Source organism: Simochromis diagramma, unplaced genomic scaffold (assembly GCF_900408965.1).
Source record: "Simochromis diagramma unplaced genomic scaffold, fSimDia1.1 OVJJ01000477.1, whole genome shotgun sequence".
NCBI lineage: Eukaryota > Metazoa > Chordata > Actinopteri > Cichliformes > Cichlidae > Simochromis > Simochromis diagramma.
This window is the reverse complement of record NW_024387300.1, coordinates 533,734-545,840: the sequence shown is the minus strand read 5'-3', so window position 1 is coordinate 545,840 and position 12,107 is coordinate 533,734. Positions and strand designations below refer to the sequence as shown.

The 12,107-nt window shown below is 37.3% G+C and overlaps 1 protein-coding gene across 3 annotated transcripts in view; it reads right to left on the bottom strand.

The window, feature by feature from the left end:
- The window catches only part of ghrhrb (growth hormone releasing hormone receptor b), a 71,030-nt gene that overhangs the window by 40,597 nt on the left and 18,326 nt on the right, over positions 1 to 12,107 (bottom strand). For 2 of the 3 annotated variants that reach the window (XM_040004079.1, XM_040004081.1), the window contains exon 2: positions 9,969 to 10,077. In XM_040004079.1, the coding sequence (XP_039860013.1) occupies positions 9,969 to 10,077 (109 nt within the window). Of the gene's footprint in view, positions 1 to 9,968; positions 10,078 to 10,457; positions 10,955 to 12,107 lie in introns of those variants that run through there. The other variant, XM_040004080.1, reaches the window with a different exon arrangement.

Sequence of the window (12,107 nt, the reverse complement as noted above, 5' to 3'; positions counted from 1 at the left end):
AAAAAGAATTATTTGGAGAACTCTGTGAAAGTAAGGAACATTAGTGATTGTACAAGAGTTTATGCAATAGAAGTATTTTGGCTGTTTACAGTCTGAAGCAACTGAGCAGCATGGTGTAAGTGTATCAAGGTAAGAAATAGGACAGGGCTCCAGAGTCTAAATACTGGTGGTTATGATTACACTTAACAGATGGCTCACAGAGACTTTGAGTAAGGCTCTGTACCTCCAGGAAGAGATGTAAAACTGAGAGTTCCACAGAAAACGGTCTGAATAGTGTAATAACTGGCTATAAGAAAATTGAGAATGAGAGGATTGTGCAAAGGTGGAAGTGACAGAACAGAGAAGCAGGAATAGCCCAAACATCAAGCTATGCAGACAGACATCAGGAACCAGATCATGTAGATTTTTTTCCCTTTAGGCTAACTGCTGTAGTATTAATATATATTTTATGAATAGTATATAGCAAATTTAAACTGTACACCAAGCCTAAGCCGAAGTTTTAGAGGAAAACATTTAGGGGGGGGGTAACAAAACAAAGTTTAAAATTTCAGCTGCCAAATCTCTCTGCCAATGGACAGCTGAAAGAAACAGAAAATGGTTTTGGTGTGCTTTACATGTCCTGTTTTAACCTTGACGGCCAAATTGTCACTCTAATGATTACAAACCCTTTATTTATTCATTTAGGAGCCCCTGCCTGATGTTCTGGGTTTTTGTAACAATGTAACACAGTGCATTGTTTCTAAATCTCTAATTCATGACTCATATTGCAATGTGCTGGCTATTTGCACTCCCCACCTGATTTAAACCAAATTTGTACATCAAACGTTTAATGTAGCATCACAGTGTGTATTTTCTACTGTCAGATTAACTCACTACATGTTATAACTTAAATCTTCTTCCTTTGGGTTGTTGAATATTGATCCATGATTTCTATTGTTGTCCTATGTTGCTTTGCCAAGAGCTTTTCTTTTTCATGTGCCTCCTGTGTTCGCCTCTCTGCCACATTGTTTGTAAGAGTTCAGTCTCGGTTCGTCTTTTAGTTTATTTCAGTTTTACTTTAAAGGGTGGATTCTGATCTAGACAATGGATGTAGCTACGACAGCTGCTTTGTGAAGTAACATTATGAGGCTTTGATATTACCATCTTAGTGTTTTAAAGTCAGGTGTGATCTGATAGTGGATCTGATAGTGAAACCCACATGCATACTGGTTTGTCAATCAAGTCATTAGCCAATGTGGCTTGGATAATCTAGGGTCAATCAGACTCAGTGTTTTACTCATTATGATCCAAAATGAGTGACTGAGCCCATAAACTCAGGAAAGTGATCAAGTCCGAAGGCTGTTTTCACATATTCTATAATGCCTTCATAAGACATGTTCTGTTTGTGTGAGATATAATAGAAAGGACTACTTAATGGTCACGTCTTTTGGTGTCCATATCTGTGCCTGCAACAGTGTATAATAAAGGCTTAACACTGCAAGTCTTTCTGCAACAATGTATAAGGTACCATCTTGATACAGAGTTATAGTGGTACACTGGTCCCCATTAAAAATAAAATAAAATCAAGTTTAAGTGAAAATATATAAATGCCAGAATTGCATACTCAGAGAGTAACACTAACCATTAAGTACAGTCACTGGCTACACACATTAACAACAGCACTCCACTAAATGATCTGAGCACTTGGTAAATCGCTAAGACATTTACTTCAGTGGCTTTAACAATAGCCTCCAAAGAGATATTCATTTTGGGGCTAGAATAACCTGTGAGAATGATTAAAACTGTATAATGACAATAAACTAATTCAAAAAGTTAATATTCTCCATTTAGGCTTTAAAAGCAGAAAATAATCAAAGACTGTTGTGGAATAACTACCATGGCATTTGAAATGAATTAGTATTGTGAGTGATCTCGCCTAAAAAAACAACCAACTCCCTTTTCTGACCATGTAGAAAGAAAACCAGATGTGGAAGTACCGACTCTGTCCAAAGTGCCCCTAAGGCAGGGCTCTAGAGTGCGACCAAATTTTTCAGTGGTGCGACTAAAAAAAAGTATTTGGTTGCACCTGTGCGACCAACTGTTTTGCTGTTTTGCTTCCACGACTATTAAAATCACACTCCATGCACAGCTAGCTCTCTCTCTATCTCTCTCTGTACTTCAAGAACAGGTTCCCGTCTCCAATCTCTGTTTTCTGTATTATTCATTTGCTTATTACCCACCAGTCTACCGTTGTTTACAGCGCTGTCGGCTGCTGTCTTTTTCTGTTCTTTTTTTCACTTAAATGACTTCGGACAAGAAAGCCTATTTTTTCTGTTGTTCAATACTGAAGAAATTTTAACTTTATATGCAGAACATTGTAGAATATTTTTAAGGTTATCTGCTATAAAAAGCCAGACCAGGAAAATCTCCTTCATGTTTTTCTGTGTTTTATTCTCAGTTACTTTCACACAAAGGCATCTGCTGTGATGTTCACAATTCTGATGAAGTCAGTACTGATAAATGATCAGAATTATAATATTTCTGACTGTCTGAGGCTAAGTTGAATCGAATCGGGACTTTGAAAACCAGAATCGAATGGATTATAGAAATCAGTGATGATACCCAGCCCTAGTGAGCAGCCTAGGCACGACAGAAGTGGATGTAGCTGTAATAGGAAAAGAACTATTGCTAACTTTTCTGTTAAGTTAAGGCCTGATCCTTCTGAAATTCATAGCCAGTGCTCTGACACGGTGTCATCAATCTTTGAATGCTGAAAAAGCACAGTGTATCCAGAAAAACACATTATATTATATCAATTATTATAAAATTTGTGTGCGCCTCACTTTTGTGCCGGTACGCCTAACTTTTTAAAATTAGGCGTACCGGTACGCCCATGGCAAAAAGTTAGTCTAGAGCCCTGCCCTAAGGTTTACATTTCAACATGGCAATCTTAGCAGAGAAGAAGAGATTTAAACTAATATTCCATCCACAGCTCTTTGAATATGTTTAATTCTCCTACAAATTATATTTCATCTGCAAATTGGGTATAATCCTTTCTTCAAGATGATCCCACTCCTTACAACAAAGTGCAGAATGAGAACAGCTAATACCTCACATTTTATATCTTCCTTACAGACTCACTACTCTTGGGATTCTTTCCACTTTGTCCACACACTGCCTTTTCGTTTTCGAGAATGATTTATGTTCCAGTTTTGTTTCTTTCCTAATATCATTTGTTATTCTTATGTTTGTTAGGATTTGGACATGCTGGGGTTTGTTTTTTTCTCCCTCTCCAAGATTTCTGATTTCTGTCAGACTTCTGGGTTCTCTCATCGAGCCACCATATTTCAGAATCAGCTGTGGCAACAGTTCTTTGCTAGATCATTGTCTCTGCTATTGTGGTAACGTGACCTGTTCCTAGTGACTTCAGATAATGCATTTCTTAGATTGACAAATCTAAGTTTCCTTGTTGGTCTCCAGTATTCCTGAGAGTTACATTTCACCCTCCAGAAGAATTGAGCCACTGCCAAACACTTGCTCACCTGCTTCTGATCTCACTTACCTGGACTCCGCTGTTCCACCTGTGCACCCGCCAGCACATTCTCCCATGCTCAACAGCCGCAGTAAACATAGTCATGCCTACAGTGTGACAAGTAAGCTTCACCTCCCACTATTGATGATTCAGTATTTGTTATCAAGCCCGGCCTCCTTTTAAAATTTGGTCTACCTCCTAATGCGCTATAATCATCTGATAACAGTTCATATGATGGGAAGGAAATGGTGGAGTGGTCTATAAATTTTAAGGAGCTTAGTTATGGACATTGCTTTTTATCATCACATTCTTGTCTTTTGGTGAGACAAAAATAAAAGTAAACCGTGTCCAGAGCAAATTTGACATGTAACCAGTGTAATGTAAATAATAAAAATGGCAATAATGTACTTCAGTTCATTCATGATGCATTTCCTGTGGACGAGAAGCACAGAAAGAAGTGCCTGGTGACACTTAATAACCTGATTAGATGTCATCTAAACACATGTGCTGGCTTGTACAAGAATCCTGTAAATTGCTGTATTTATTTATATGTTAAATTGTATAAACCATGTCTTTAGTAATTACATTTAATATAGGAAAAACAAATGTGAAACAAGCTACACTTGTTTTTATCTCCACAGCATGTGCTCAGTTTGTACTGGACAGCTAGACCAGCTGTGTGTGAAGGTTCAAATGAAAGAGCAAATCTCCTTATTCACTTGCTCATTTCATTCAGCTCTGCCATTACTGAATGATGGCTTGGGGATAGAAGCTCCTCTGATATTTAACTTTGACTCTGTTTTTAATCTCACAGTTTTTTCTTAATTGTTCTCTTTTCATTTTGGCTTGTAAGCCTTAATATTATTATTATTATTATTATTATTATTATTATTATTATTATTATTATTATTATTATTAAAGTGGCTGGGTGTGGTTTGTGGCTCAGCTACAGGGGAGGGGTGGAGCAATGGGTTCAGGGTGTGGCGTAAGGGAAAGCTAGCCCACACGGCTGTTCTCCATCACCTGGTCATTCCTCCCTATAACAATAATAATAATGCTAATAATATATTGTGTATGCATGGGGCTTCAATTAATATACAACCCTTTTGGTCTATCTAAACTTTTTGCTCTAGGTAAGGACGCTCAGCTAAACAAAATTTTACAAATGGTCTCATCCTTCCAAACAATAGTAAAGCTGGTGACTTTTATTTATTTATTTTTAAATCACCCTTTTGCAGTATTTCATTATTACTATTAGAATTGTGGCTGCTTAGACTGACAGGTCTGGTCACTTGTGGGATTATAAAAAACAACATGTTGGTGGCACAGAATGTTAATTTTGAAGCTTTGAGATGAGATTTTCCTGCCCTTTGCAAACTTAGGTGCAAAAAAAACAAGGCGTGTCAGCTCCAACCATGATGCCACAGGTCATTGGCTAACAACTTGTGCTGACAAATTGTTGGCCAACGAGTGTTTCATACCACAATCAATCCATCATTTTGAAAAGATTTACAAAACAAACTGAACTATTTATTTAGTATGACCCCAAACAAGAGACTGACCCCATAACATCACCAGCAAAGAGACAAGGTACTTTCGCATTGGCTTCATTTTTCTGACTGAGAAAGTATGTCCATGTTTTATGCTTTATGGTGAAATGCTAGAGTTGATGCTTAAAAGTGTGAATTGTGTAATTGCAAAGGATAGTTTATTCCACGTAACTTAAGCCCATATTTTATAATTAGTATCTATATGGAAAGTACTTGACTGCGAAAACAGTTCTAAGGACATTACAAGATCATCCTTATAAGTTCCCAATTGGAAGCAGAACATGTAACTCTGAACTCTTTGAAACAACACAGCCATCTCTGACTCAGCATTGCGAGCATCACATGGAGGATTGATTTGGAACACATGCTCTGCCAGAGGATGACTGAGGATGACACCCTCTTTGACCTTCCAGATGTCAACTGTCTTTGAAACTATCTGTCTCACTATAAGGAAACAGCAATCGAGAAAAACCAGAAGACAACCACTAACCTCAAATCACTGTGTGTTGCTTCATGACATTATAAGACAAACATTGACTACGTAAATCAACAGTACTCATTTCCTAAACGGAAAGAAATTCCAGCATTTTCTAAAGTCCTAGGGTGGGAAAGGCTCCACAGAAAAGACCAACATCAGAAATGATCATTTTCATTTTTTTCCAGGTTCTTTCAGATTTATTTTGACAAGACTTTCATCCCACAGCTGCTCAGCCACATGCTTGAGAAGTAGATGCCTATGCTCTATAAGATCTCTCTCTCTCTCTTAATTTACATAGGAAATATCACAGTATGCAGTCCATAACACCACAGACCACTGGTATCCTATACTATTCTTTTCGAAATACATACTGCATAGCAGTAATTTTCTTGTTTTGATTTTAACACAAAATTCCTTAACTTGAAAATAATTGATTGTTATTGGTAGATGTTATCAGATTAAATGAAAATGACGTACATACTTCATAACAGGACTTCAAATAAAATTAGGAACTTGTAATCTCTTACTGTATTAAATTAAGACAAGGCTGAGGAAAGTGCGATTTTCTTGTTTTGAATTTTTTTCCCCCTGATAGTACAGCGCTAAAACTTTGTGTGCAAGTGTTTGCTTAGTTGAAATAATTGCTTAAAAATAATTCCTTAAATATAATTATAGATTTCAAAACAGCTTTGACAGAGCAATGCTTTTAAGGTAATGCTAAGGTTTTTTTTTAATAGCATATCATAAATAATAGTTAGATATTTAACACACAGGCCGGATCTGTTTTATCTATTTAACAGTCATAAAACCAGTATCCCTCACAGATATGAATCCATTAATCTTCTCTTGCTCTGTTGGATTGATGTATAAACATATAATTATTTAAAAAAATGTAATATTTTTAATAATAATAATAATACCAACTTAAAGTAAGTTTACATTTCCAATTTAAAAAGTGAACTACAAAACACTCCTTTAGCCTTAATTACCTGAAGTTCTAACATTTAATGAATTTTTGATCCCTCTTATTTTTCTGTTGTTCTTCAGTATTAAATAACATTATTACTTAATTAGTGTTTCCGTCTGTCTGATGACATCACTACTGATATTTCCACATAAGATTCATTGTGTCAGTTTTTTCGTTCGAGGCTTTGGTTTATTTTGTAAAGTTCCAGCTGTTTTTGAGTAATGTGATGTTCTTGGAGTCCTGCTACACAGCCGGCATGACAGAATAACGTGACGACTATGGACCCAGCAGCTCTCAGCCCCTCATGATTTATGACAGGATTTATACAGTGCAGAAGTTGTGCAATGATTGGTTGAAAAGCCCCAGTAAGGAATACCAGGGGGCAGCTCATCACAGTCTACAAAGACTGGTTTCTGGCCTTCCTTGGTTATTGGATTTGCTACATCAGTTGATAAAGATGAAGGATTTTGTCATCAAAACTTTTCACCTTTGTCTACCTGCTACAGCTGCCCACACCGCTGGCCATCTCCTGGAAAGGAGGCTTCAGTCTCTGAGTTCATCATCATGGCAGCCATTGCTCAGCTCTCCAGCCTCGACATCGCCAGCCTTGACGCTGTAACTGCTCCATCTGCGCCGCTGGCCACACAGTTGGCATTCAGACTATCATCGTCTCCTCTGCCAGCCTCAGACTCTAAGTTTTGAAGCCTGGACAATCACTTGAAATATGTTATGTTTTAGACTGTTTTGTTGTTGTTGTTTTTGTTTGTTTGTTTGTTTTTCCTGGACATGCAGTCCTGCACAGTATATACGTTGGCCTAGATATCAAATAAACAGTAAAAGGAACCAATTTTTTAAATATTGCTTGATTAAAAAAACAACATCTCTTTCATCTTTGGATTTTTACTGTACAGTAAAATCAGTATGTATGTTTAACAGTGACATCATGGAACATTTCAAATTGTTCCCAGGATGGCTATAATTTTATGTGACATGACTTGAGCCCATTTGGCTTCTGATGGCCCCAAATGTAGGTGCTACCAAGGAAAAGGGACTGTCAAGCGTAATGCTTGTTTTGTGTTTACACTTGTTTTATTTAGGGGGTGGAAACGGCAATGATTTTTTTTTTATTTTGTTTTGAGGTGAGAAAAAAGAAAGACTATGTAATCCTTTCAGTTTGTTTGTTTGTCTGGCTGCCTGTTTTTTGGCAGTTTAATGTCCACAGTTTTTAAGATATCATGCTCAGATTTTGTGTAATGGTAGATACCAATAACAGCTCAAGGTCAGTCAGGTCACACCAAAAACCTTAGCTTATCCACAATTTTGTATGGGTCTTCTTTAAACTTTACAACAATATACTAGGTGTTGGGGGACATGAGTACCTAGGTTGGCTAAGCATTTGACCTTGACCTTCATCGTAGGTACCCAAGATCAAAGCTGACCTTGGAAAAAAATCTCCAAGAACCCATATTTAGTAATGTATCATATGAAAGGGCATGGAGAGAGCTCTACAACACACTTTTTATTTTTTTCAGTACAAAACTCTATGACATTAGAATGATCACAAAAATACACACTGCATGAATGCTTAAAAGCTCAAAATTCTCATGTAATGATTTTGGCCAATTATTTTAGCCAGTTCTGCTTTAATCATGTGGGTAAAGATAACAAAATACCATTTTAGTATGTAATGCTTCACAGTCATTGGTCAAAAGTCAGACATCAGCATGTTGTTATAAAAGCAGGCTGACGTCAGCAAACGGTAATAAAAACATTGTGGGGGGGCTGTCGAGCGCTCAGAGTGCTGTTGTTGTAAATGGTTTACATACAGTTAGCCACATATATATTTGGTCACTGACACAAGCTTTGTTTTTGTTTTTTTACCTGTTTACTGAAACATCCAATTATAGTTGTATAGTTATAGTTATATATGGACATAATGTGTCTCAACTTTCATTTGAGGGAAGTTTTGTCATGGTTCTGGGTCATTTTGACCCATCATTTTCTGTTTCTTATGTTTTTGTGTTTTTCTGATTATGATTTATGTTCTGATTATTTAGTGATACTGTTTTGATTATGGTTATTATTATTGCAGGTTTAGTTCCGTGTCAAGTCTGTCTCACTCTGTCGAGTCCGTGTCTTAGTAAAGTCTTGTTTCCTGTTTTACTTTGAAGGTTCATGTTCATGCCTGATGTCAATGTGTTCAGTTTTACTTTTCCCCTCGTTAGCCTAGTTTCTCCCAGCTGTGTCTCCCTCCTGTTGCCCATTCCCTGATTACCGCCCTGTGTATAGAAGCCCTGTGTTTTCCTGTGCTCTCTGTCGCGTCGTCTGTGTTACTCCGTGTCAGTCTGCATTACTCTGTGTAACCCGGTGTTCATTCTGCGTCTCTCTGCCATCTTTCTCTGTGCATTTTGCTCCTCCTCCCGTGAGTGTTTGGTTTCAGGTTAGTTCTTTAGTTTTCCCCAGTTTAGGTTTGTTAGCTCCCCGCTCTGCTCTTCCTGTTTTTGCCACTTCTGTAAATAAACACTCACTCGCACCCCAGCCAGTACCTGCATTTTGGATCCTTTTCTCAATACACTACATGACTGCTGCCCCAGCCGTGGCAAGTTTAGGAGTTTCAGCTCCTTAACCTGTGCATGTTACACCCTCTTTTTAAAAACCAAAAGTCAACCAAAAGTGATTGAGCGATTGACTCAAAGGCAATTTTATGCGTGGATGTGGGCAGTTCTTTTGTTATATCTTAATCAACTAAGCAGATAAAAGGCATTGGTTTTGGAGAGAAGGAGTTGATTTGGTCAATTGTGAGAATGAAAGAAAGCAACTCAGCAATGAAGAAAGACCTGGAAGTCCACAGAAGACAACAGTATTTGCATGGTGAAGAGAAACCCCTTAACAACAGCCAACCAAGTGACCACTCTGAAGGAAGTCGGCATATCCATATCCAAGTCTACCATAGAGAGGAGACAGCATGAAAGTAAATGCAGAGGGTTCACTGCAAGATGCAAGTGACAAGCCTCAAGAATAGAAATTATGGATGCTAACAACAACAACAACAAAAAAAAATCCAGCAAAATTCAGAAAAAACATTCTTTGGACAGATGAAATCAAGCTCAACCTATACCAGAATAATGGCTAGAAAAAAATGGTATGGAAAAGGTGTGGAACAGCTCATGGTTTAGGTGTAACTCTATAAAACATTAGAGCATGCTGTGTCGTGTGAAATTCTGAAAATGTAGCAGTATTATAAAATATAACTAAAAAGGTGTTTTGGTTATTCTTCTGAAAAGTTTGGAAGCATCACAACATATGGCTTATCTGCCTTATATGAAATCTAAAGAATACCATTCTAATGTAACACTATAGTAAGTGTTAGACCTCGTTGAGACTGTATATTTGTCCCCAGTGGGAAGTGCTTTCTACCATGAAAATATCTGTTCCCATTGTGAGATTAAAACACGGGCTGACCTGTCTTAGCAGAGTGGTTGTTCTCCTCCTGCTTGAGGATCTGATAACATTCTTCCTCAGCCTTCATGTGCTGAACAACCAGAGCGCAATCTGGGTGGATGGCCTCTGTCTGAAGGCGAGAAAAAAATCTTTCATCACAGTCCAGTAACACAGAAAGACACACAGAAGTGCAGAAATACCATAATTTTCTTTTACATGACATGATAATGGCAAAGATAATGTTATTAATCAGTAGTTCAGTAGTGGTTGTGTTTTGGACTTTGTTATACTATTGACCATATATTAAAGAAATATCATATGGAACCTGTTGTTGGCCTCTCCCAAAAGTATTACTTATTTTTTATTAATAAAGGCTTTAATAAGACACATTGTAATGTAATATTCACCACAGAACAATTCTTTGAGTTATATATAAAAAAAATATTCAGTTTAACTGTTGTAGCCTATAGTAACCAAACTGGAGCTTCAACATCAGGAATATGTGAGCACCTTCTTCTGAGATGATAAGGTGATGAAAGTTTTCCATATTTGCATCTGTTGTCCTCTCTTTGTCTGCCCTGTCCTTTTAGAAACAGGAAAGAGCACTATTACCCTAATAACCCTGGTAACAACAAAATTGTCCGTGAATCAATTACCTTATCGTGGTGGTGGAGGGGTTTGTGTGTTCCAGGGATTTGAGGGGCTATGTTTTCGGTGTACCTTTGCCCCCATGGTAGGGTCTCCCATGGACTTTGGACTGCCTCGAAGAGATTCTGGCAAACTGTCAAGCGACTCAGGAGAGGAAAGCAGTGGTCTACCTGCACTGTTCATAGTGTGGGTGAAGCACTGCTGACTTCGACTGAGAACATTGTTGGGGGGTGGAAGGAATACTTCGAGGACCTTCTTAATATGGGTGGGTTTCAATAATTGATTTATCGATTAAAATTGATTTTAGCTTTAATAAAGCAATATTGATTCATTAAAATCCTGAATCGATTTATTTATATATATATATATATATATATATATATATATATATATATATATATATATATATATATATATATATATATATATATATATATTTATTTATATATATATATATATATATATATATATATATATATATATTTGTATTTTGCCAGAAATGCTAGAATCTCAGCTTAAACCTCACAAATTATTTAAACAACCACCAAACACAAAATCACACTTCCTGCACAGCTCTCTTCCCCTCTCAATGTACTTCAAGAACAGTTTCCCATTTAAAAATCTCTGTTTTCTACATTATTCACTTGCTTTTTACACACCAGTCTACCATGGGGTACAGACAAGAAAGCCTCAGTACCGAAGAAATGTAAACTTTTTAAAATTATGACAAATTGCAAAACTCTTAGCTGTGACTCTAATAAAACCTCTGTAACTTTGCACTGCTTCAATCAGGTAATGTTCATATGATGATTCATGGTTTTCTTCAGTTTTCTTCAGGGTCTTCAGATGAGGGGGACAACCTGTCTATCTCTGGGGGTGAGATCACTGAGGCAGTTAAACAACTCCTTGGTGGCAGGGCCCCTGGGGTGGATGAGGTTCACCCTGAGTTCCTGAAGGCTCTGTATGTTGCAGGGCTGTCTTGGTTGACACCAATGTTCCCTAACCCTGCTGGCACGGTCTCTGCACACAGAAAATCTGTGTTGCGCACAAAAAAGAAATCTAACCTGAATTGAAATTAAAATTAATACTTTAACAATTCTGTTTTGCACTGTTAGTCAGTAAGTGACTGGCTGCTCCCATATGGGATTAGAACAATGCCACCTTATCCCATAGTCCAGCCAATAATAATGTTTTTATTAGTTTTTATTGTGTTGATAAGCCACGTAAACCCAGAGTTATGATAAAATTATCTGCAATGTTTGGTTTTCTTTCTGAATACTATCGTTGTTTATATTTACTTCAGGAAGAAACGGTAAATACATTTTATAAGGAAAATGCTCGAAAGCACTCTCCACCTGTGGTCAAAAACAAAACCAAAAAAAACCCCCACCCTTTCCTATTGGTGGAACAATGTACCATGTCGACCAGTCAAAAAATGATATGGCAACATGACATTTAGTTGTTTAGAAAGGGGGAAGTTTTAGGAGTGACGGCGGTGTTTTGAGATGTGAG